Genomic DNA, 26,692 nt, shown 5'->3' on the forward strand with positions numbered 1-26,692 from the left:
GAAATAGTTAATTTTCCCTTTCTAAAAGGAAGCTGTTGAGAGTAAGAAGGAATGAATGTTAGAGACTTAGAACTGTTTTAAATGAAAAATAGAGCAAAGATGATTCCTGACTCCTTCCTCTTCTCCCCTTCACTGCTTCCCACAGTAGGCTGTTGTGCAGTCAGGAAGGCACTTGCACTGAGCTGTGAGAAGTCAGGTTTAGTTTTTTTCTTTCCCTTGTCTGGATTTAGAAAACTTGGAGTTCTTGTTTCTCTCTTGAAAATAGCCTGTTGGGCTGTGTAGTGTTTCTGGCTGAGACTCTCTCTGTCTTTTGTTTTTAAACTCGTTGCTGGAAACTGGGAGATTATCCTGGGGTAGGATGTATACGTGCTTTTCTTTGCTTGCTGCCCTGAACATCTGCTGTTGGCTGCTACTGATAGAGGATATCGGGTTAAATGGAGTGTTGATCTGATCCAGTGGCTATTTTTCTGCTACTTTACAGATAAATAATTATTTTCTGGGCCACAAAGGAGAAAGGCACTGGTGTAAGGACACTTACATAAGATAAAGACCCAGAGTTCTGATGTAAGTTTGGCCACAAAAGATGTTTAATGAACATCTAAAACACTAGAGCCTGGGGACTCTCCATTTATGCTGCAACTGCCCTGGTTTTCCCCATATCCTTTGATTCTGTAAAAGGTGCCAAAATAATCTTTGGGATGTTCAGTTTCCCAGTTTCTGCCTTCCTGCTTGTTTTCCTCCTCCATTTAAATATGCTAAAAATAGAACAGTTTGTTTCCCCTCCCTGCACTGAAAAGAACAAATAATACGTTTATCTTTTGTGCCAGCCTATAAATTGCACAGATCTATTTAGGCAATATAGATTTGGGGATTGATGCTAGTTTTGAGTCAGATTTTTTAAAGATTGTGCCATACAGAGTAAGATGTAGAATAACATTTCAGGAAGTTTCAGTAATCTCAGACTGATTTCTTCCTGGTAAGATAGGTTTGGTTCTAATTAGTTGGCACATTTTATTGTTCAAAGTAGAAACCTTTGAAGCAGTGAAAATGGAAATTGGCCTTTGGCAAGTGAAACTGGACCTTGTTCTTACATGTGGAAAAAAGCTTTGCTACTGATCACTGGTAGCTTGAGTCCCTTGAAAATCTCTGTTTTCTTCTGTTTGTTTTGCTATGCTTCTTCCCCTTCCTAGTATACTTTCTACAGGCATATTTGTTGCTAAATTCTCATCAGGCATATAGAACTTTAAAATACGTCATGTAAGGATTTGAATTGCTTCTTTTACACACTGTCTTTGCCTCAGAAATGCATTTACTTAATTATTTTAATTTTGACATTTTCAGCCTGTGGCATGTCAAATACTTGATTCTTGTATTACCGAATACCTTGTGAAAATACTTTAGCAATGTGTCAAAAGTGTATTTGTGATGGGTGCCAAAATGTTAGCCTTAACTTGCTAGGAAGAAACAAATGTGAATTACAATTTAAAAATACTCTCATATTGCAGGTAATTTTAGTGTTGGGGTTTTGTGGTGTGTGTGGTCAAGTGTGGTAACTTCACAGAGAGATAATTGAAGATACAGCGAGAAAAAAGTTACAGATTTTTCAAGTGTGGCAAGTAAACATACTTTTAATCATTTTCACTGTGTAGCCCTAGGTTGTAAGGTAGGTAAACAGTTTTCAAACTAAATGGTGTTTCTATGCCATTTTAGAGAGAACAGCTATGCATTTTTGAAGACTTGTCAAACAAGTGATCTCTACCATCTCTAGATATGCTGCATAAATTCTGACGTAAGAATTAATTTACCTTAAAAACGGTTTCACAAGATTAACATCAGAAATCACATAAAAGTAAATGAACAGAAGACATAAATACTGTGTTTGGGAAAAGATTGCACGCTCAAGAAGGTCACTTTTGAGTTTGTTTCAGTTCACGCTGCATAACACCACTTCTGTAATATTGTAACTTATGTGCCCTACAGAATTTTTTACTTTTTTCCCCCTAAGTCAAAGCTGTATTTACCGTTTTTAACAGAGGAGTCTGAATGCCCATCAGCAGAAACTGAGTGGGACTATGAAAACTATTTATATGGCTTCTCAGACTTAGCTGTGCTGAAATAAACAGGTGTCAAAATAAGCAGTCTTACAATAGAGTTTTTTGGGTCAAAACTAGAAGCATTAGATAAGAGAATAAAATGATACCACCATGTGCATTACTTGGTCACTTTTCTTCTGGTTGAGAAGTTCCCTGAGCGCTTCAAGTGAGTAAAAGTAACACTAGAATATGTAACATCCGAAGCCATTTTAAAGTTCCCTGCTTCTGGCACTGCTGACAGTGCACAGAGCAATTGAGTGAGGGGAAGGCAGTGTTTTGGTGCACGTGTGTGCATTGGTGTAGTGTGTGTATATTTATGAAACTAATACAGGGTTAGAAACTTGAAGTATAAGAAAGCTACAGCTGTATTTAAAGTGATATCCTAGTGCTAAGATGTGGATGAAGAAAAGGATGCGAAAATATGAAGAACAGTACTAAAGGAGCTGACCCTTTCAAGTTTTGTGCTGAAATTATTCCTTTGAAACACTAGTTGTGAATAAGCACCAATGTTGTTCAATTAAACAAGGTGAAGTCCCCTTCTCTATTTTTTGGTTTGTAAGCAAGACTAAAATACAGTATTACAGACGTAAAGCTTTTCAGTATTTTCCCCATTAGTTGTAGGCATACAGAGCCACTCTTAAATGCAACACTGTCAAAAGATTTCACCAAGGAAGGGAGGAATAGACAAAGCCTCCTACAGGAGCAAGTCTAGTATCTTACTACATTAGGAAACAACAACATAATATTTCCTAAATGTATCCAGATCTCTCTTAAAATGGCTAGATGTTTTCTATCTCTTTTTTCCTTTTTGGAAAGCTTTCCAGAATTGACTTTACTCCCCAGTTTCTAGTCACAGTTTGTTCATGTTCCTGTATGGCTAACTCAGCTGTTCTTATGCTAATGTCACTTTTTAGCTTAAACGTTTCTTGGTGTTTATCCCTTTTTCCTCTTTGTTGCTACCAGTAGGGAATTTAGCTATGACCCTTTCCATTCAGGAGAGAGGAGGCTGCCTACAGCCTGTCTGTCAGGGTAGCTGAACAAGCACAAGGTGTGGAGGATCAGTGCCATATTATCTGAACAAAATTGCACTGATCATTAGTTGCCTGCATAAGAGCCCAAACACTCTTGGGTGACTGGGAATCATTTCAGGAAGGCAGCCTGTGCTTCTTGCACTTTTTGGTTGTGGGTCTTTTTGTTTGTTTTGTTTGGGTTTATTTAATTATTTCAATGATATGTAGTATTCAGTGCCTTTTTTTTTTTATTTTTTTTGTTTTCTTGTCGTTGGTGGAAGGAGATCTCCTGTATCTTTGTGGTTTTAGTTTTGATGCCTATATCACTTTGTCATCCTGTGGTGACTCTGTGAGTGTGTGGTAAGCCAAAGCCCTGTGTTCTCCTGATATCTTCCTGACCAATCTCCCAGTTTATATATGTGTTTTTCCCTTGGATACACAACTTTGCAGTCTTCACTCTTGAATTTCATCCCATTCTCAATAATCACATTAGTGATTTGTATCAACAATAAACCACCCATATTTTAAAGAGTGAAACATGGTTAATTTTTGTGACAGTTTTTTCATTTTACTAGTTACAATATTCTTTTAAGTTTTATGAGAAAATACCATTACATTGAGTACTGACTTCAGTTCCTCACTTTTTTTCTTTTTTAACTGGGAGAGGGAAGAAATAGCACATTGAGTCCACGATGCATTGATAGAAAGGTGGGAGACTTTTCTACTGGGATAATTTTTGTCTGTTTTTCATGGCTTTGGAGTGTGTATCATCTACCTGAACAGAAGCTGAGCTGAGTCCTCAGGTAACAAAGTCAGTGTTAGTCAAGGTGGTATTTAGCTTACTTAAATCCTGTTGGTTCCTTGAATGTTTCAGCATCATTCTACAGACTCCTTGTCAGCTACTCACTGTAAAAATATGCTACCAATTACCAGACAAACTGAACTTAAAAGGCCTGTTCTGTTGTGGTGAATGAACATGAGAAGAAATTTTGAGGCTAATGTAATGCTAAGGGTTAAAAAAAAAAGTAGCTGGTAGAGGTAGCAGTGTAGTAAAAGTGCTCCTTACAGTCATACAGCTGCTGAATTCTTGTTCAGAAATGTCCCTGCAGGATTCTTCAGCAGGACCACTCTTTCCTGGTTTTGCCATTGTCTTTTGAATTGTATTGTGTTGTATCAAGTGTCTACCTGATTGTCAGAGTTGAAAAGTTGACTTAACTGAAAAATAGCTCTTTTTAAAAAAATTATTCATTTTTAAACATGGTTTGCTTCTCTCCTGCAGTTTATGACATGGCCCCACAAGCACTTGCACTGGCACAGCTGAAAAGGCAGGCAAGGGATGAAGGGAGGATCCAAGGAAACCTTATCTGGCAGTCCTGTACATTTTCAGTACATTAGGGCTTTATGTTTTGCTTGTTCTGTTGCACTCAGTGCTGTCAGTGGGTTTTTTTCCCTGTTATCCTTGTTTTGAATTTTTATGTGGACCAGCTGTCTGAGATGGGTCGGTGCTTGAGTCCTCGCTGGTGTGTTTGGGGACATCAGCTGTCATTTCTCTGGGGTCCTGGTTGTGCTGTGCCTTGTGAGTTTGCTCCTCTACTGCCTAATCCCAGTGAAAGTGGGAGTTGGTTGAGATAAGTTGCAAACCAAAATGATGACTTCAGTTGAGGAAGAGGACATGAGGTTTTTTTCCTTACTGGGAGTTTATGCATTCTGATTGAGGCAGTCACTGACCAGAAGACTTTATGAATCCATAGATCTCTCTGGATCCCTGACCACAGTAGTAGAAGTAGTTCATAATTCATCCCATGCGCTTATCCTTCCAACTCTTCTCTTTCTTAAGAAGTATCTCCCCCAAACTAAGGTGCTGAGATTAAATATTTTATCATCTGCACACACAAATCTAAGATTGGCTGGGAATGGAATCTGTAAGTTTAAAGTCTCTGGCTCTGAGCCTTCTCTTTGGGCTGTTACTTGTAATGCCTGGAGTTGGAGACATTGCTTTTGCTTTGTCTCCAGGAGGGCATTTGCCCTTTGACAGTCGTCAGTGAAGTGATCATTCCTCTGCAGTCAGCTGATCAGATGGTGCTTTTCTGAGGTTATTTTTGGAAATCACCAAATACACAATGAGGGAGTTCACTTAATGTACTCATATCCAAACAGGTGACTAATGTAACCTTTGAGATCACACTGGATACAGGTTTATTATAGTGGATGCAATTTAAATTGCTGAAGAGGGTGAACAGAGCTGGCGTGGCTTTCTTACACTGTTTTATTTCCCCCTTCCTCTTCAGAAGGGGTACTTCAGAATTCCAGGTGATAAGACCTCTACACTTCTTTTGCTGATATGTTTCAGATGTGAACTATAAAGATGCTGGAGGTAAAACCTCCAATGAATGCAGCAGTACCATGACACTGTAATGTTAATAGTAAGGCATCATCTAAATTGATTGGTTTTCGTGGAATGCTGCAAAGATTTTTGCCAGCTATTTGTGGTCTAAATAGATTCAGTATAAGAATACTCCTAAAATATGGGGAATAATGTTTCTTTTTGCTTTCAATATGTTAAAATAATTGGATAGAGTCGTAGGAACTGACTTCTGCATCATTTCTCTTACACTCATGAGTAACAATAAAACAATAATAGGTCATATGTGTAGCTGCTGCTATTCACTGAAATCTTATGAATGAAAACTGGAATTAATTTGGTGGGTTTTCTTTGCTTTTTTTTTTTTTTATCATGCATCACGCTAAGCAGCTCTTGACATAATACAATTTGTAGTGGTTGATATTGTTCTTCAGTGGGGTCCAAAAACACCACCATCTCGGAACACATACTTAAATTTTCTTGAAGATTAACAACTTTTTTTTTTTTTTAAATTTGTGTAACCATAATTCTGCCTTTCCGTTCTGGAACAATTTTACATTTTTGAGAGTGCCTGTATTTCACTTTCAGTAAGCAAAATGGTTACCTGCTTTCACTTCTTTCTTTGAAACAAATTGGTTATTAGTGCTCGAGAATTCTTAACAAGATTTAAACTTGAATTTTATATAGTGTTGGTGAAAGCTTTGCCTAGTGTTAAAATGTGTGAAAGTTATTTGAGAGATATGTAATTTATTTTGTTCAGCATAGCAGTGAGAAAGTTCATATAGTTGGGAGTGCAATTAACTAAATTATCCAGGAAAACTGAAATTAAATTCCATTTTTAATATTCTACCTGGGGAAGTGATATTGCTTGTTTCTCCAGCAGTGTCAGAACAGAAGATATGATGGGTCAAAACTGTTTTAAGCTCCTTTAATAATTTAACATGGAAAGAAGATACTGTGTAAATCATTTCCTGATGAGTGTAGATGATGCTGGCCACCAGCAAAAGAGGAAGGATGTATTTTTGTGGGCAGGGGGACAGAGTAAGTTGTTTATAGGGGAGTGAAAGCAAATGGCAAGTAATTTATTAATTACAGAAATAAAGTTAACCAACATAATAGTGTTATAATTACAGCAGGTTTCCAGAGCAGAGGTTTGCCAGAGGGCAATCCACTATTCCACGTTTAATTTTTCTCTTTTTTTTTAGGCTCTAGATGTTGACCGAACTGTTCTCTATAAAATGAAGAAATCTGTCAAAGCCATAAACTTATCTGGTCTGGGTAAGTACATAACTCCTGTTAGTTTATACTGGTGAAATTGTAGGATTCAAACAACCAGATGTTGTACTGAATCAGAAAGAGTTATATGGGTAACTCTGAGAAGAGAAATATGTACATTTTAAATAACAGTCTTGAACTAGCTGCTTGATCCTGAGCTCAGTAAGGATGAGATGTGGTGGGGTAGCTGAATGTCTCTCGCTGGTGTTGAGGTACTAAGTGGGGAAGTCGTGTTCTCCCCTTTCCACCAGGTCTGGGCTACCTCTCCTGCCACCCCTGCTGCTCGGCAGCTCCCTAAGTGAGATTTTTAGCTTGTGTAAAGCAGCATATGCAGTGAAATCAAGTTAATGGACACCTGAAATGGCAAGGCAAGTGTATCGTCAAGAGCTGAGGGCATGGGAGGGGTAAAATTACTCTTTGGCAGCAATAAGAAGCTACATTTGCTCTACTGCTTTGTGAAACCTCACCCTTCCTGGTGGCTTCCACTTATGTATGTTGAGAATTTCATGACGAGAGATCTGATGGGCTACAGTTTTTTGTTGTCAGGTTGTACAAAGTCAGATATTTCTCTTCCAATGCTGATAAAATACAAAGAACTATTGCTGCATGTGTTTTTAAATGTGTACCAATCTCTTGGAGTTGTGTGTGTTTATCTTCTTTGAAAAAAATAGCCGAAGCTTTTGTTTTTGTGCATCAGCAGGATTTTGTGAACAAGAAACAGCATTTGTTTTTGTGGATAAGAAACAGCATTCGTTTGGCTTTTGTTCTCACTGTGCAGTTCATAGCAATTAGAGCTAAGAAAACCAATATTACATGCAAAACAGATAGGCCTGGCAACCTTGGAGAGCCACCAATATCTGAGAGAACTGGTGGTCATGTTGGTGTTGAGACTCAAGGCTGGAACAAGAACTGCTGTTGTGGTGTAATTCTTGTCAGCTAACTGAAAGGAAGTTCCTTCTTGTCTAATGTAATGAAGCTGTTATAGCTGTTATTATGGAGGGTCCAGTTTGAGATTAATCTAGAGTTGTTTCATCTGTTACGTATTGATTTGGCACCCTTTTTTTCTGCTTTTTTTTTTTTTTTTCTTTCTTCTTTCTATTGTTTGGTTGTTGGTTTTGGTTTTTTTTTAATTTTCTATTATTCTAGAGTGCTTGGCTATGCCTCATAATCAGAGTAGTTGTTAGAGCATTGTAGCAAATCACTAGTCTTTGCATAAGATCAGTACCCTGCCCACGTTCTAAATTCATGCTGCCTACCCAATCTTGACAAGAAAGGTTTGGAGGCATTGCTCTTCCACCAGCAGAAATACTACTAACCCAGCCAGTTGCCAGTCCTTGGGGTTTCTCTTGACAAAATAAAAACCATGGCCCTACACTCATAAGAGCACAGTTACTGGATTTTTAATATAGGTTCCCTGAATACTAAATATGTATGTTTTGGCTTTCTTCTGTAATGTGACAATTTACAAACATTTATGAAGGATTACATAGTGACTCCAATTTGTACAGAGTTTTGTTTCTTACTTAAAGAAAGCCTCTAAACCCTCAAACGTACCTGAATCATATTTTTACATCTATTTTTAATAGATTTCATACCTTTCCTTTGTAGAGAAACTTTTAAAATCCATTAGGAAGAAACCATAGGGCAGAGAGAGTATTTTGGAGGGTTCCATGAGAAAAATAGAACTTTGTGTTCTTCAGAAGCACTTATGGAGCACCAGCTCAGTTAATATATTGCTGCAATAACGACCTTTAGCATTCTGAGGAATGTCTTGTAATCCAGAAGAACAGTCCCTACGATGCTGGAGAACAGAAAACTCCTGGGAATGCTGTGTGGAATGGTTGCTGTGCTTGTTTCCTAAGGTAAAAATCAGCGTGGCTCAGCTGCTGATTACACACCTCACCATAACAATTAGTGGTAGGAGCCTTTTCACCTTGTTCTCATGGAGAGGCAGCTTTCTCCTTTTGCTCTATGAATTGCGGCCCAATCTCTACTCTTCCTAAGCTAAGTGGGGTGCAGGAAGCAGTAAGAATGTAGAAAGCAATGTGAGAATAGTTCACCTTACTGGGTAGATGTGAGATCTAGAGGAATTGTGACCTGCTGTATCCTAGTTTTGGCTGTCTGTGCCAGTCCATTCAAAGCTTGTTCAGGTGTATGTTGAACATCCTTACTTCATCCTGCGGCAAAAGGTTTGTGAAGTGCTTCGCCCTTGCTGTTGATGCTGAGGAAAAATAAGTACAGTTCAGTGCTAGCACTTAGTTTTTAGATTTAGTAGCTGTTGGCAAACTATCTCCTACAGGCTGCAAATTTAAGCTGTCAAGGTAAGAACTTGCAGAATGAATGCTTTCTGTGTAACTTCAGTTTTGCATATACGTTATGCCAGTTCTTTAATTACATGGTGTTATACCACTTCTGCACAGGATTTTAGTTTCTTATATTAGAAATTAGAGGAAATTTGTAGTTTTTTGAGAAATAAAGATCTTGAACGGTTGTCCAGATAGGGCATGTGGACAGACAGGCTTATTTTTAGTTTGGAGCATGCTGCGTTTCTTGAACAGGTTGTGTAACTAATTCATAGAAATTTGGCAAAAGGACGTTACATATAAAATCCTTTGGATATTAAACGTGTTGATGTGTACAAATGGGCTTGAAATGAAACTGGATCATTGCTTGTTTGAACAGATTAATCCTCTCTAAAATAATCTTCAGGGTTTATGCAGGTCTCCTGTAATGACCGAGACAGTCTTTGTTCTTGTTAATGCATAATTTGTTTTCTAGGGCGTGGGGTTTTTTCTCTGACTTCCTTTGAAGCTTTAGAAGTTGGCCACAGTTAGAATAAGAAATAGGCAACATTAACTTTCTCAGGTGCCAACTTGGTGTGCTTTGTCTGTGTTCTCAAGCTTGACATGGTCACTAAACTTGTGTTCAGTAAGACTTTCTATTTTATTCCACAGATCAAATTGACTTTTGACAAAGGGACTTTTTATACTTGTCTACACAAGCAAGTAAGCTGGTGTGCTAGGAGTGAATCCCTTGATCAAATTAGTCAAGACTGAGGGCCCCTCAGGTTTCCTTAATATTTGAATCAGGGAAGCTTATCTTAGGCCTAGATTTCCTCTCATTTCCTGGGCTGAGTAACCCCCAACACGTGCAGCTCAAAGCTTTCTGAAGAGCAGAAGCATTGGGTGTGTGCTGGATGACTTACACTGCTCTGGTTTTGTTGTCTCAGAAAGGAATCTGGTTGTCGTGAACCAGAGCTGCTTTGAGAACTGAACTGGCCCATGGTAAATGCAGACTGCAAGGATTTGCTTCAGACCCTACTCTGAATCAGAGAGCTAACACAGATACGGGTTTTGTCCTCATCTGTAATGTAGTCTGTAGTATCAAGGTGACTCAAGAGTCCTGTTTGATCTGTTGCCTTCTGTTGTAGAGAACCAAGACTCTGCCAACACACTCGATCTCTTCTGTTTCTTTGTTCAGCACACAGCTGAAAATAGAAAATGTTAATAAAAAACTCTAAAATATAGAAGTTCATTATAGGATTTGGGAGTTGTTATAGAGTCTCTGCTGTGGTGCAGAAATATTGTGGGTCTTTCTAGAGTGCCACATGTTTGTCTTGTGTTGGTGGCTCATTGTCCAGCATGTGGATAGATACTCATAAACAAGAATTAGTAAGCTATGTCGTACTTCTGTCTTATCAGTGTTAAAATATAAATAATATATGTTTGATGTATCAAGTAAACATTTTTAGCAACAAATCTGAGTTTTTTTAAAAAAACTCTCAATTGTAATTTCAATAGCCTTTTATCTACTGATGATATTTTCATGTTTTGCTCTTTTCGAAGCTCACGTGGAAAATGAAGAACAGTATACACAAGCACTGGAGAAGTTTGGAGGCAACTGTGTTTGCAGGGATGACCCAGATTTGGGAACAGCGTTTTTAAAATTTTCTGTGTTTACAAAGGAATTAACTGCACTCTTCAAAAATTTGGTAAGAATTACTTAAGAAAAACATTGACATTTTAAAGCCATTACAGAAGCTGGATTTATGAATTACAACAGCTCTTCATATTGAAGACAGTTTGTGTTTTGGCAACCACTATTCTTAAAAAATTCTCAGTGTGTGAAAATATCTCATGCCCTAGCCTTTCCCCTTGCAAAACTCAAAACTAAACCCAAAACAACAAACAAAAAAACAAATTACTACAAAACCCAAACAAACGCAACAAAAGCCCCTCTTCTAACACTTCTCACGTCTAAAAGCTTCCCACAATAAAGTAGTTGTAACATGTATTATAAAAGACACATATCCATTTGCTTTAAAATTGTGAAACCAGCAAAACCCAGCTTGATTTACTGTGTGTGATTGTGTTGCTTCTACTTTACTTTTTCCCACTTTCCATTTGTATTTATGAAAGGAGATTCTAGTGTCCCTGGAAGAGAGAGTTCTTGCTTCTCAGGGAAGAAAGTCAGGGAAACAAAATCAAACAAAATACTGTAATGACAATAGTGTCCACTGGGGACCAATCCTGCAACTGAAGCCAATAAGGCTTAAGAGCACTCTTTGGTGAGCCAAATGGGATGGAGCCAAATGGAAGAACAGGAGTTTTAATTGTGAATGGAGAATTTTCAGCCTCAGTTTCACATTAATCAGAGGGTACAAAAAGGGCAGATTCTGATTATAGTCTACTAGGTAGAGCTTTCCCATGTCTAAATCCCAGATTTTCTTGAATTCACATAACTCTTAAACCTGGGGCTATGAAGGGGAAATGACCCAGATTCCTATGAGCATTTAAAAGTCTGTGTCTGCTGAAATCGATGACATGGAGACACATCAAATGCTTTTGTGAGTCTAGACCAAATGTCTGTAGTTTGCAGCCAGCTGGTCATAATCACTTCTTTGGGGAATGTTTCCAGCTGATGGGATTTAGGGCAGTCCCATTCACTCCCTGATGCTGTCCTCTCTTTTTACCATATTGATGAGAGAGAATCTCGCCCCAAATGTATTTATCAACAGTGAAATGTATTTCATATTGGTCTTATTGATTTGAACTTCTCTGGATGTACAAATATTATCTGGGATTATGTATCGGAAGAGGCATCCTGATCCAGTGTGAGTCAGTTATCCTGAGTCTCCCATACAGAGGCAGGCTGCTCCTATGGAAGGGAAAATGGAATGGGTCTTTTAATTGATACCTTCTGTTGACTAAAAACCCCTCTCTATCATATATTAATTGCAATATGATGACTTCATTAGGCAAATGGATCTGGGAAGTGTGATGTTTAGGTGGTTTTAAAAAGCAATCTATTAAAAGCTCACCCCCTCCCCAGAAAACCTTTTTACTGTATTATTTTTTCAAGAATACTTCTAAAAGCTAAAAGATGTTCCTGTTTTACCAAAAATCATACCTATTTGTTCTCTTAAAACCAGAAATTACTATCTTAGCAAAAATATTTCTGGCAAGAATAACTTTTCTTCCACAAACTGGAAAGGAAAAAAACCGAAATAAATATCTGTAGGACATGTAATGCATGTTTTTGTTACCTTTTCTTATCCACATAAACATTTTGTATGTCTTCTTCAAGGAATATTTCTAGCTCTTTTTGCTGTGTACTGTTTTTTCAGTAGCACCTATGTATTTTTGCTTCAGTTTGTATGTGTAAGAAGGGAATGTGTCATGAAAAAGTAGCTAAGTCTTTAGTTTTTCTCAGTTTGTTGTTCTGATTTTCTCTATTTTTGAAGTGAATAATAATTTTCCGTGGACTTGAATGTAATGGTGGGGTTTTTGTTTGTTTGTTTTACACTACAATAGCATAGGCACCTTCTCTCTTAATACTATCTGGTGAAGAGTGAGTCTCAGTAAAGTTCTGCTCCTTCCAAATATACTTCATATTGTTGAAGTTCAAAGTTCTTTGTTTTCTCTTGACTAGCAAAGGAAATCTAATGGTCCTTGAATTTGGTGTGTCAGTAGGAAGATAGTTTCATTCAGAAAGAAAAACATATGAAAAAGAGACGCGAACTTCATTATCGCTTGAAAATGCCATATTCATAAACAAGAAATTTAGAACTATAAAAAAAATTATAGGTGTGTGTAACTTTGCTTATTAAAAGTTAATGCCACTAGAATAAACTGTTGGTAACCAGTCACTTTGAAAATCTGTTCATAAGTTCATAGATGGAGATTTAGGTTTCTAAGAGGTTAAAAGAGTGTAAAAAATGATGAGTGTATAAAGTCCTCTAGAGTAGGTGGAAATAAATGGGGGTGCTAGTTTGTTAAAGGCATAGCCGTATGTGAAACAAGCCCCATGCTTTCTCTCAGTGAAGTGATGTATCCAATTCTGCTTTCAGCATGTTGACAGTAAAAAACATCCCTCTCCTCTGGCATTTCCTTGTAGTACTCCACATGTTTTAGTTGTAAATATTTGCATCAAAAATGTAGCCAGGGCCATGCAACCTGCTGCTGTTAAAAAAAACATTCTGAAAGGTACTCTTTAAATAGACCTGTCTCTGGAGTTCCATAGGGCACTGAATTTCCACAGAACATTTTAGCTGAAGTGAACGAGGAATGTGCAAGGAAGTGAGAGGACATGTTCAGACTGGAACAGATGCCAAAGATGTTAACACTGGCAAAGCTTTAGGGCTACTGTCAAGTTTTGCTTTGTCATATATTTTGCTTTTGTTTCCAGAAGCTGATGTGTTTTGTCAGCTCTTGGCCTGGGTGGCATTTAGAACTGTAGCTCTAAAGTGCTTCTGCAAAAAGACTTTTCTTAAACTTATCTTTAGTAAGGTAGAGAAAAGCCATTATAAGGCTATTCTGCTTTAACAAGGATATTAGATGCTTGTTTTCTCTAATAATTTTAAAAGTTTCCCAAAAAACTGAAGTTTTTGTGGACTGATCAATGCGTCCGTGTTTTAAATATTTCATTAACAGCTGCAGGTGTTTTCTTTTTTAATCCCCAAAAATGTAAACTATTCAAGTTAAAAATTCAGGTCTTGAGGTTTTTATATGTATTTTACTATGCTACTCTTATGTGTGCACTTTCAAATAGTGCTTAAAACTCAAAAAAAAATTAATTGGCATTTACTTTGTATCATGTCCTTGTAACCATTTGCTTTAGCCATTTTAACACATTATTTGGATCAGTTTGTGATATATACTGTACCTTTTTTTCTCTTGCCATAGCTCCAATATCAAGGTACAAATTTTTCTTTAACTTCTGTTTTTTAAGAAGATTGAGCAATCAGTTCGTCTTTTTGATAGTAAATGATCAGAAAATACTAGAGCCATTTTCAGAGGAAACATAGTACCTTTTGTGGAGGTACAGTATTGCTTTTTAATGGCAACCTTGTTTCTGAGTCCTAATTGAATGGTAGCACCCGCAGTTCCCAGGTAGGCTAGATCAGGATGGCACTTGATTACAGTGTTAATTACTCTGTCTTCTTAATAAATACAGTGCCAAGTAATAAAGGTGTGAAGCTCAATATGAAAAATGTTAGGACAAGGGAAGACTGATTGCAGTATGTTTGCACTTTAAATATTTTCTTCTTTATATCCTGTTAGATTGCTGCACTGAGAAAAAATAAAATATGTAGTTACACGTCATCTTTGTCAGCACTCCTTGAGAAGGGATTTGATCTGTGAAAATGAAGTAGCTATTTAACAAATTCCATTTTCTGTATTTGTTGTTGTTCTACATACTGTTGTCCTTTCTTTTTCATTTATTTAAATGTAAAGCTAACAAAACAGGTTGGATTGAGAGGACTGGATCTGGTATTTCCACTCTGTGGAAGGTAGCTGGGAGGAAGAGATTTTATTTTCTATTAATAATTCTAAGACTTTTAGCCATAAAAAAGGGAAGAATACTAATAATATTTTTCTGACCATATGCTCCTGTTGTACTTACTTTTTAAAATGTAAGAAGAATGCAAAAAGTAACAACAAAACTGAAGGAAATATCTTTTTTTTTTTTTTTATAATGAACTTAAGAAATCTATGTCCAGAATTTTCTTTCAAGGATAATAGTTCAGACTAAGGTTTTTAAAAAAAATGTTTGCTGCCTGAACCTTCACTCATCTTAGTTAAGTCCGTGAAAAACCCTACAGATATATGTATTTGAGATTGAAGTATTAGATGTGAAGCTTAATGATTTAAGTTGTGTCGTTTCTATTTTTCACTGGTACACTGGAGGAAAGCTTGGCTAATGGTGAGAGGAAAAACGTTTGATTTATGCTTGTAAAGATGTAAACCAAGATGTAATTATTCCTCCTTAGTGGCATGGGTTCAGCTCCACCTGGAATCACATCTGTATTTCTTTGCCAAAAAGATATTGATCCAACTGGAAGAAATTCAGAGGACAGTAACAAAAAATGATCAGGGCTTGAATAGGTTGATTTATGAATAAAGCTTAGAAGAATTTTAAATATATGGTTTGCCTCCAGATAACTGTGATTGTGGAAGAGGAAAATACTAAATTGCATATAAACAGGTCCTCACTCTGAAAGTATTAGGTGAAGTACCCCAGAGAAAGCAATAGATGCTTACCACTTAGTTCTTTTCACATAGGTTAGAAAATGTGCAATCTGGAATTCTCCTCCACTGGTAAGGAAGAAGGGCTAGAATAACTGCAAGTCTCTTCCTTCCTTTGCTTTTGGACTCTTCACTTTATGCTTTTAAGATTTCCCTTAAAATACTTCCTAATAGAGAAGTTGCCAGCCTGTAGTTTGTTTATTGGTGGTAGTCACAGGGCTGTTTCTAAGTAGTACATGATGGCAACACTTGGTATCCTGTGTGAAGGTATTTTTCTAGGCAGCTGAACCAGCAGCTCCATGTGGACACTTAGTGGTGTTCGGCTCCTGTTTCACTGGAGTGACTTTTCCTGTGGCATAATGGGTGGGGGGTGATGTCCCAGCTCAGCCACACACCTGTGCTGCTGGTGGGGCAGGGACTGAGCACAGGGAAAGGCAGCATTGTGTCCTTGTGTCCAAGGGGAAGACACAGTGCACAGATGAAAGGATGTGCTGCATCTCTTCGTGCTACACAATTTTGTGAAGCCTTGGGCTTGTGTGCTAAAGCTTAAAATTCAGAAAAACAAACTGTGTCTCATCTATAGTGGATGTTCTGGTTTCCCCTTGCTCCCTGCTGTGTAGATTTGCCATGTCCTACTAAAGGTCATATCACTGGGAAAATTATTGGAAACTATTAAATTCAATAGCACTTGCTGTAAAAAAAGAAAATAACTTAAACAATGATTTGTCAGCAGGCAGTAATCACCTGTGCACACCTGACTTCACTGCTGGTTGAGAAGCCACAGCCAAGTGCATGGGCTGCATCTGAAGTTTAGTAATGGCAATAGGAGTTGTATTGTACTGTGACTGCCTGAATTTTAGTTTTAATTGAAAAAGCTTTAAGGTCTGCATGTTTAAAGTATTTAACTTCAGATGTACTGACAAAGTTGTGTTTTTTTTTTTTTTTTGCTTGGATTTAGAAAACAAAATATAGAAGTCCTGCAGGAGCCAATATCCAAAGCTCTTATGGAAAAGACTCTTTAAAGTAATCAGGAGGGCTGGCAAACAACAAGCTTAAATGTTTAGCCATAGGCTCTTAAACCACTTGAACATCTTTCCCCTTTGCAAATGTTGGCTTGCTTGTTGCCTCTACCAGCACTTCTGGCAGCTACATTTTGTTTATTTGTTCTCCCTCCTGCCATTTTTTCTTCTTCTCTGAGCCTTCTCCAACTTAGGAAGTTTTAATTTTTTACCCTGTAATCTTCTTGGAAACTGTCAGAGGAAAACTGCAAGTGCCAAAGCAGCAGTATTGGAAGTGAAAATGAGGTCAACTGGGTTTTTTTTTCTTTTTTTTTTTTTTTTTTTTTAACACATGGAACTTGCTAGTGTTCCTCTGAGACAGGATGACTTTAATTTCTGTGAAGCTTTCCTGCACCTTCGTGTATTTTTTCTAAAGGAATATTTTAAAACATAAAATAGTCAAAATGTGGAGGCTGTTGTGTACCTTCTAGCTCCTTGTACACAGAGTAGGAGCTGCAGCATATTAATGCTTCTCTGCATGCCAAAAATGGGTCTATATTTTTAGATAGTTCAGCTTAAGCTTCTCAAGAAAGAGGAGGAAAACATGTAAGATCTTTTGTCTGTATATTGCTTGCTGATTTATAAATACGAGTGAATATGATTCATCTAACTAGGCTAATAATGACAAGTTCATGCATTATGTATGTTTACTTTTGTTGCAAATAAAATAGGAGCATAGGGAATACAATAGACTGATAGTAATGTACAGGTGATAGCACACAGAAGGATTTATTTAGAATAGGCAAACATTCTCCAAACTTTTAAAAAGAATGTAGAGTTTTTTCTCCTATTCTTTTTTCTTAAAATTGCTTTAGACTCCAGGCCTCATGACTTGAAATTCTAGAAAACATAACTGTTTTGGAGACCGATTGATGTTTACATCACTGTGACTGGGATAATACTTAAGGGTCTGATATTTTTTCTTACTGAAGAAAAAAACCCAGTTGTCTTGAGTTCTGCTGTTGTCAAATACTTTGTTCTTCCTTTTTGTCTGTTTACTGAATTTGAAGAATAATTAAATGGAGGCTGTGAAAGTATTGATCCTTAGGTTAGACGTTTGACTGCCTCATACTCATTAAATAGAATAACAAGGTGGGAAGCTGCATGGCATTATATCTTAAAAGGGACCTCTTCTGCTTCTCCACCTGAATAGCCATTCTGGATGTGCAACTTCTTCTAGAAATTTGTTGGGTTTTTTTACCTAGGTTTTGTGTAGTTTCAACCTTTTCACTTATCTCCTGTTTCTACAACATATAATTTTATTACCTTTGAGAATGGTTACGTTGATATGCACGTTGTAGTACTGCTGAGAACTTAGGAGGTGGATGGTTCCCAGCACTGCCAGCTAAGCATGTGTAGATGTTGCTCATTTAGTTTTTGTAGGAAGTATTTAAAAAAAACAAACAACATGGAGTTGAAATGTAACTTGTTGATTCTGAAGGGTTATGGCTGAGTCCTGCAGCTTGTTGGGGAGGAGGAAATGTAGAGTGGAGGAGTGGGAGGAGTGGAAATGTGATTTGTGTTAAGAGTTCAAAAGACCAGATATTCTGTATTTCTTTAACCTCCCGGTGCAGAGCCAATGCATGTAACCTTTACAATTGATGAAGGTTTGCTTTCTCTTCGATTGCTGGCTGAAATTTCAAGCAAATGCAGTAAGGTAGTTTCCTTGGGGAGGAAGAGTGGAGGCTTGGGACCTTTGCTTGTTTGTTTTAATAGCAGCTGGTGAGTACCATGGGGGTTGGGACCCCTGAGTCTGTTCTACTGAGGCCACCAAGTAGCTACAGGGTGATAGTATTTTATATTTTTCAATTCTGGGGAGACTAATAATTGCAAATATTTTTTTTCTTGACGTTTGTGTTAGTATCCTTTCTTTTCTGGATCGGTTGTGCTAAAAGGGACTTGGATGTCCCTGACATTATTCCTGAAGAAATAAAACATTTATTGCTACATGATGCAAAGTTCTTTCTGTAATTTGAACGTATGAAATGCATCTTCATATATGGATTTCAGTGCTTCTTGAAAAAAGTCGCATTTTAAAAGAACAGCTTACAGTGCCAAAAAAAGAAACTCATCAAAGGGCAAACTTCACCAAACTGCTGCAAAACTTATTCTGATTTTTTGTCCCATCATATTGCTCTAAAGTAGTCTGGGCTTTGCTTTTCAGAGCGATCCATTTGAATTGTTATGGTTTAAACTTTCTGACTAGACATTATGGTCCATACCTTGAATGTTTCCCCTGAATCATAAAGCAGTGGACGTGCAGTCTTTCTTTTCCTGGCTGTCTTATTCCTACAGTCTTTCTTCACTGTTTTTTCCTTATGAAAATATTATCATACAGATACTTACTTAAACCCATGATTATTTTACTGTCTTCATGTATGTCTTCATTTGAAATGATTTTTGTCTTCTTGAAGTACTTGTTTTCTCTTGAATTATACTAAACTTACTGAAGACCTCATAAAGTCCTTATTTCAAAGCTCACATGAGATAAATAGGGCAGATGTATTACTTTTTAGAAACACATGGAAAATATTGGAATAGTGACTTTTTTACAGGCCGGTATTCTTTTGTCTTTATAACTTCTGTCAGAATAAAATACCATGTATTGGGAGAGTAGCAGATACATTTTATGGAATAGGTCTGAAGAGACTGGAAAATAAACAAGGTTAATTTAAAATAAGTTCATGAACTTAAAATTATTAGTGCTGAAAAATGCTATGATTGTTTTCACATAATTTAAACAGTGAAATCAAGCAATGTAAAAATTAGTGGTCTTATTTTGCAGTCACTGTTGGATGAGATATTTATAATCAGCACTAATTCTGGAAATTTCCTGCTGGCTTGGGTTATAGTGTTTCCACAGTAAGTTTAATTAACTCATGTTGCTTCCATCTTTGATTACTGGCTGTGCTGATAAACATCTTTATACGGCAGGGATAGGAAAATAATATGTAAGATTTCCTTGTGAAACTTTCTGAAATGTGTGTATTAAGACAATTTATGTTATGTTTATGTATGTATTAAATGATTCGGTGTAATTTTCTTGTTACAGATTCAGAATATGAACAACATAATCACTTTTCCATTGGACAGTTTGCTGAAGGGAGATCTGAAAGGAGTAAAAGGGGTATGTTGATCTTCCTGTTTATATGTAAGATCATTGTTGGTGCAATGGATACGTTTAGCTAGTCTATTAATCTTATGTGATGGAAAGCATGGGATATTAAAGTAACCTATTAGCTTAATAAACAAGACTTTGGGGTTTTTGTTTGGGTTTTTTGTGTATGTATGTGAATTGAGTCATCCTTTCAGTTTGTGGTTTTGCCTACCACATGTTCTTGACTACATACACAAAGCAATATTTAGAAGCTTTAAAAACAGGCCTGAGATACAGAAGATAAGCGGAGAAAGAGGTGTAAGATTTAGAAGCTTAGTTGAGGAGTGGGTAGTACTATATTTAAAAGGATTATTAGTAGTATGTTTATTTAGCATTCTAAACTTACCTGTAACTATATGGATTTTTAAGAAAGGCACATTAGACTGTATAAGCATAGGATTTTTCTTAATGAAGCTGAAATCTGTGCCCTGAGGATATTTCCTATTTGAAATAACAATAACTTAGGACTCAAATGATGATCTGTTTGTAATAAATTTCAGAACCTATAGCCAACAAACTTATTTGGCTTATGCTTTGTTTAGTAGTGAGCAAACAGGAAGCGACTGGCAGCTATTGTTCTTGGACACTGAAGGAAGGAGAAAAATATGTACATAAACTAAAAATGTTTCTGTAAATTACTGGAGGATAAATAGATTATTTAGGCAGATAGGCTTGTTATCTCTGTATTGTTTGCTTACCACGTTCACTACTCTTGTTCTTTGCTTTTTCTACGTCAGAATAAATACATCTATTACAATACAGTGTTGCCCCACTGACTTGAGAATGTAATGAAATGCTGCTTTAGTTATTTTAATAATTGTCAAAATAACTAACTGACATGTAAGAATTAGTTCCTAATCTGTAATTGCAAAGTTTTTCCAGTGTCTGACAGTCAACGGTATTTTTTTTGTAGTTGTCTGATCTCTTGAACTTCAGCAGAATTTCAGCCGTTCCATTTTTAGACATCAGTGAAATAACTTTACAACTTTTTAAGATCATTTTATGCAAATTACCTTCTCCAGAGGGAAGAAAATTAAGGAATTTGGAACATAAGTAATTTAAAATTCTCATGGAATTAGTTATGTTGAGCCGTATGGCCTATACTGGTCCCATTAAGTCAATGGGAAATTGATTTCTTAAACTTGAGTGGGATGAATCAAGTCCTTAGCCAAGACTATGCTGCAGCCTTAGGATAGGTGCTTCTTTCCAGTAGAGCCAGAGATTGATGAGAAAATAGCTGCTTTGATTAATTGCATAATATGCTCTTGGGATACCATGTTTTACCTTTTAAGGAGTAAAATGGAGCTGTAAAAAACATAGCAAAAAACATCCTAGAGATGCTTTTAAACATATGCATGTATTAATGCTCTTTACAATGTTGTTTTCCTATGTGCAAGATTGCTTTTGCACAACCCTTAGGTGAACCGTTCAAGAAGGAGTGAAGTCCCTTATTGTAGTAGGCACTGCAAGTGGCCAAGGTGTGTGTTCATTGTTAGAGCCACAGTATTTTTCATTTAAATAGCTGGCTGTATTTTTTTCTTTTTTTTTTTTTTGGACAGGACCTGAAAAAACCCTTTGATAAAGCTTGGAAGGACTATGAAACAAAAGTGTATGTATCTTTTAAACTTTTATTTAAAAGGGAAGTGTAACTGAAATCTGTAAGGGTCATTATTTAATACCAAGGTTGGATGCTCTCAGCAGGTGTTTCGTGTACCAGAAGTGGATGTACTCCTATCTGAGGCTTGTAAGTTGTGTCTTATGTCATGTGTCTAGCCCAGCTTACCGTAAGCCACTTGTTTGAAGGTATCTGATACACTGTATAAACAGTTATAAAATAACTTTATAAATAAATAACTTGAGTCAATAAAACTCAACACCTAATATCAAACACAATTGATTCTGGTACCTTGTAAATCTTAAGTGGTTCAGTGCCCTACATCAGGAACAGTTGTTTCCTGGGTTGGCTGGGTCAATTGTGTCAGCACAGCTGATGGCCTCTGAAATAGAATTTTGTAGTGAGTTTTATTCTGCATTACGGTTTTACCTGGATTGTGACTATCAGTTAAGTTTTTGTGTCACGTGTCCAGTATCTTTATTCTGAAATAATGCTGCATGTATCAGGCTTTTCTGATGATACAGGTTGAGAAGAATCACATCTGATGACACTGTTTAACATAAATAGCTTGCAGATCCACAGCCAACTGGACTGGCTGAGTATCTGGCACCGTTTATATTTTTTTTTTTCAGTTGCACAAAGTTATAATGATCCTCTGGTGCCCACTGAATTAGTCCATCTGAAGTCTTCAAAAATTATTCCTGCCTAGCTGTAGCTGGATTTTATAACAAGACATTTTGAAACACTGAGATAAACCTCCAGTCTGACCGTTGGAATCCTTGGAAGATTGTGATGGCTCCAATGTTTCATGTTCTTGATACCAGTGAGCAATCTCATTTGGTGCCATACCAGTTATCAACTGTAGAAGTAATGAACATTTCTAACCATTGTCTGTGTCAGTAGTTGGCCTCTGAGGACAGGCCATAAAGAATAGTCATACAGTGTAGTCTACTATTGTCTGCCAGTACATGGTTGCTGGATCTGAAAGCTTGTTTACTTGTGTATAACTATTATAATGACATCCCACAAAGTTTATGTGCAGAATTTAAAATAAATTTGCATGCTGCTGGGACATACACCAAGAACCCTCTTACTACTGGACCTGTCATGTCTGGTGCTTTTAGGATTTCTGATATAATATTCACTAGGGTGTGTTGAAGTGATGTAAAGATCTGTACTTGATCCGCAGTTTGCTCAGAGCTGGTAGCCTGTTTCAGAATCAGGTACTCCAGAAATATTTTCAGTTGATATTTAATTTAGTCAAGTACTTGAAAAGTAAAAAATCCTCTTAGAAAATGTATATTTAGAATCTGTATATTTGGGGATTCTCATTTTAGGTTATGAACAAGTTGGAATGTTGCTGTGTATGCTGTGTCATTCAGGACCTAAAAATGTGATGTTGTGTTTTCTGTCTGTGGGATCGAATCCATTGCTGCTTGTATGATATAATGAGATTTTTTTGTTTTAACCAGCAGTTCTCTAGAAAGCCTGTTTTATGACTTTGCTTTCAAGTAAAAGACATTTGTGTTTTGATCTGAAACACGTTTCTTTTTCCACTGTAAGAAAATACTTCTTTTCAAGTTACTTCTGTAGTTTCTGCAAAATCTTAACAAATAAAACAGACCTCCTTGACAATGCTCATTTCTAAGTTATTTACATGTCAGGTTATTCTACATGCAAAAACTCAAGGTAGCACATGTTCATCAGGAAATTCTTTCAGATTCATGAACCATTTCTTTTGATATGTCTGAGTGGTGGTCTGGTACAATTGCTGAGTGGTCTATTTTATTTTTTTTAAGTGGTTAGATGAAAGCTCCACATCAATATTGCAGAGTTTAAAGCTGCTATTCCAGCCTGTTGGACTCCTTGACTTTGATGAAGACCAAAGAATTGTCTGCTTGAGGCTTGGGATAGGGAGCCTGGGAATTCTGTGTTCAAGAAAATTCTTTAAAACAGTGGCCTGCTTTTTTTGCCTTTTTTTTGTGTCTGGGGTTGTTTTACAACAGCAGAAATTACTTAAGGTTGGCAGTCAGGGAATACTGTCTTTCACTGCAAGCTGTGTTGCTTGTGCCAAGGAGCAGACCAATTTTCCTTGGTTTTGTTGAGTTAAATTCAGTAGGATTGTGTGATTTGTCAGACCTCTTGTGCATAGGATCAGTTCTCAGATAAGTTGAGATGTTACCAGCTGTCATTATTGAGCACAAGTCGAGATGGGAAGTTTAATGGTGTGATTTTTGAAACTAGGATGAGAATATTAATTTGACCTTGTTCAGGTCAACTTTTATCACATACTAAATTTTGGACGTAGGAGTACAATGAGGTTTCTCTGGGTTGCTATTATATATGCTGCTGAGGTTTCTTGAGAATGTAACTGTCTGTTCTGTGGCTGTTCCAAGTGGATCCGAACTTCCTTACAGCTGTGCATTTTGATCATCTGTAACAGTAGGTGGATGCAGACTTTAAGAATTCTTTAGTGCAGATTTTGATGTTTTTGTTGTTGTATTTTGATGGTCTGTGTTTTAACAAAAAGGACAAAAGGACTGATAGAGGTAACCTAAGTCTCACCTATGGCTTGGGTTGCCAGAGCGGAATGGTGGATGTAGTTGCTGATAGCCAGTGGTTTGTTCAGCCTTCTTCAGTCTGTTACTTTAGATGAATCCTCGTTTGGATTGTGCCAAAAACCAATCCTATATTTGTTCTTAGCTAGCTGTCTTTTCTAGTGATTCTTCTTCGAATATGTGAATAACTCTTTATTCTTTTTTTTTTTCCTCTTTATTCTTTTCCCTTTGGGTTAGCAAACCATTCAAGGCTGCTAGGCTGCTCTTTTTCTGCACATCCCTCTGTATCATATGCTTAATATCATATCTGCATTTCCTACTCAAAAGTACAGACCTGTGAAGCTATGTGCCAGATAGCAAAGTGGTATTTTTGTAGTCTGTGGGGAAGTGACAGTCTTCATCCTGATTGCTGTCTTTATAAAGAAGAATTAGAGCTTATTTGTCACACTGGCTCATCTCACTTACTTGCATCTCTATGATGACCTCTCAAGTGCAAATACACCCAAGTGTGACCTATTTGAAAAGAAACAAATTTAATTAAAAAATGGCATCTGTTTTGCTTCATCCGCATAATGACTTCTAAGCTGCTACTTCAAGCTCGGTATGTAATTAAGTGTACTTAAAATTGCTATATATTTAATTCTTGTTTGGGAGAGGGACGTTAAGATCCATTCTTATGCTCTTGAATCACCATTCATCATTGTTAATTATTATGCAATAATAGTCTTCTTTGCCCTGTAGCCACCTCACTTCTCAGACTGTTTTCCTGAGGATCACCTTAGCTGAAGTAACTGAGGGAGGCTGGATCCATTTTTCATTATTCCCAGGGGCTGCTCTTGAATAAGGGAGTATGAGGAGCAAGTAACCTATAGTTTCATGTAAGCCTACCTCAGGCAAAAATTGGGACTATCCTCAGGTAACATTAATGAATAATTCATCTTTTCTCACCATCAGTCATTAATATGATTCAGTTGGAGCCATAAAGATTTTAAAATGTTTTTAAAGCTTTAAAGCAGTGCATTTCTCTTGGGACCTCAGTTACAGCCATTGTTTCCCACACAAGAGCTGGGAGATGCTGGCGGCCACAGCAGCGGTGCAGCGGGACTGGGCTGTGTCCCTTGGGCAGAGTTGTTGCAGACTGGGCTCTTCTTGCTACGAGGCAGTTGCTGTCCCACACGTACTGAAACACTAATGGCAGACGTGCCAGGGGAGCGTACGGGGAAGGAGTACACATATCCTAAAAACTGCTCATTCTCCCAGCAGACAGATCAGACTCAGGAAGGCACTGAGCCAGATTTCACCCACGTGCTTCAGTTTAATCAGTCCTGCTGGGGTAGGTTCTGAGGTAAAGACTTTGTATCAATTTTGCACAGGAAATCGAAGCAGAAACTTACTGAAGGATTTACTAATTTTTTAGCTGAATATGTCTGTATTCCAGACACAAACCTGACTTTCCTGAAAAGAAAGAAATGTTATTTTTTAAAAAATAAATATCTATGTTGGGGCCTGTAAATATATATTCAGAAGCCCTCTTTAATAAGCGTTGTGCTAATGCTGTGAAATGTAAAGGTTTCATGAAAACTAATAAGCTATTCCTGGGAAGGCTGGCTGCCTCTTCTCCTTTGCCATTCTCCTTTTAAAAACTGGGCATGGGGTCTCTTGTGCACAGCTGCCTGAAGAGAACAAGTTGTTTAAATGTACTTATGGCATTATAAGATGAAGGCAGTAGCATTACTGTGAAGAAATACAGGTGCTTGTATCTAGATATAACTCTGTTGTTAGTGGTTTGTTTCTGACTCATTTGAAGTCAATGGAAAAATGAGCAAAGTCTAAATACTGTCTCCTGTAAAGATGTTTGTACAGCTACTTGTTTAAGTGATGGTGTTTCCAGTTTGGTAAACTCATGTTTTAAACAATATTAAAAAAAAGCTTTTATCGAATTACTTCTTCAGAACTCTAACTTGACTCAGTAGATCATTGATATTCATAGACAGTAGATATTTCTGTCACATTTCCTTTTAAAGCAACTGCATAAGACAAAATGGAGGTCACAGCTTGAAAATAGTGACATAGAATGAAAATGCTAAGCAAGGTAGCTTTAATATAGAATCACAGAATAGAATAATACAATCATTTAAGTTGGGAAATACTTTAAGATCATCAAGTTCAGCCATAAACCTAACACTGCTAAGTCTACCACTAAACCATGTTCCTAAGTGCTGTATCTACACATCTCCTAAATACCTCCAAGGATGGTGACTCAAGCACTCTCCTGGGCAGCCTGTTCCAATGCTTGACAACCCTTTCTGGGAGAAATTTTTTGTAATATCCAATCTAAACCTCCCCTGGCTCAACTTGAGGCTATTTACTCTTGTTCTATTGCTTGTTACCTGGGAGAAGAGACTTACCTCCACCTCATTACAACCTCCTTTCGGGTAGTTCTAGAAAGTGATAAGGTCTCCCCTGAGCCTCCTTTTCTCCAGGCTAAACAATCCTGGGTCCCTCAGCTATTCCTCATCAGACCTGTGTTCCAGACCCTTCACCAGCTCCACTGCCCTTCTCTGGACACGCTCCAGCACCTCAGTGTCTTTCTTGTAATGAGGGGCCCAGAGCTGAGCCCAGTACTTGAGGTTGGCCTTCACCAGTTCTGAGTACAGGAGGACAACCACTGCCCTGGTCCTGCTGGCCACACTATTGCTGATACAGGCCAGGATACCATTGGCCTTCTTGGCCATCAGGGCACACTGCTGGCTCATGTTCAGCTGCTGTCAACTAGCACCCCCATGTCCTTTTCCAGTGAGCAGCTTTCCAGTGAGCAGCTTTCCAGTGACCAGCTTTCCAGCTGGTCTTTCCCCAGCCTGTAATGCTGCCTGGGGTTGTTGTGACCCAAGTGCGAGACTCAGCCCTTTGCCTTATTGAATTTGATACCATTGCCTTCGGCCCATCAATCCAGGCTGTCCTGATTCCTCTGCAGAGCCTTCCTACTCTCCAGCAGACCCACACTTCCACCCAACTTAGTGTTCTCTGAAAACTTAG

The 26,692-nt window shown here is 37.5% G+C and overlaps 1 protein-coding gene across 5 annotated transcripts in view; it reads left to right on the plus strand.

The window, feature by feature from the left end:
• ASAP2 (ArfGAP with SH3 domain, ankyrin repeat and PH domain 2) overlaps positions 1-26,692 on the plus strand; it is an 84,504-nt gene that overhangs the window by 14,535 nt on the left and 43,277 nt on the right. For all 5 annotated transcript variants that reach the window (XR_004356466.1, XM_032684618.1, XM_032684615.1 and 2 more), the window contains exons 2-5: positions 6,671-6,743; positions 10,586-10,731; positions 19,379-19,453; positions 21,043-21,092. Coding sequence is in view for 4 of the 5 variants with exons in the window: in XM_032684618.1 (XP_032540509.1) it covers positions 6,671-6,743; positions 10,586-10,731; positions 19,379-19,453; positions 21,043-21,092 (344 nt within the window). In the remaining variant the exon portion in view is untranslated. The remainder of the gene's footprint in view (positions 1-6,670; positions 6,744-10,585; positions 10,732-19,378; positions 19,454-21,042; positions 21,093-26,692) is intronic.

This window comes from Chiroxiphia lanceolata, chromosome 3 (genome assembly GCF_009829145.1).
Source record: "Chiroxiphia lanceolata isolate bChiLan1 chromosome 3, bChiLan1.pri, whole genome shotgun sequence".
NCBI classification, from domain to species: Eukaryota; Metazoa; Chordata; class Aves; order Passeriformes; family Pipridae; genus Chiroxiphia; species Chiroxiphia lanceolata.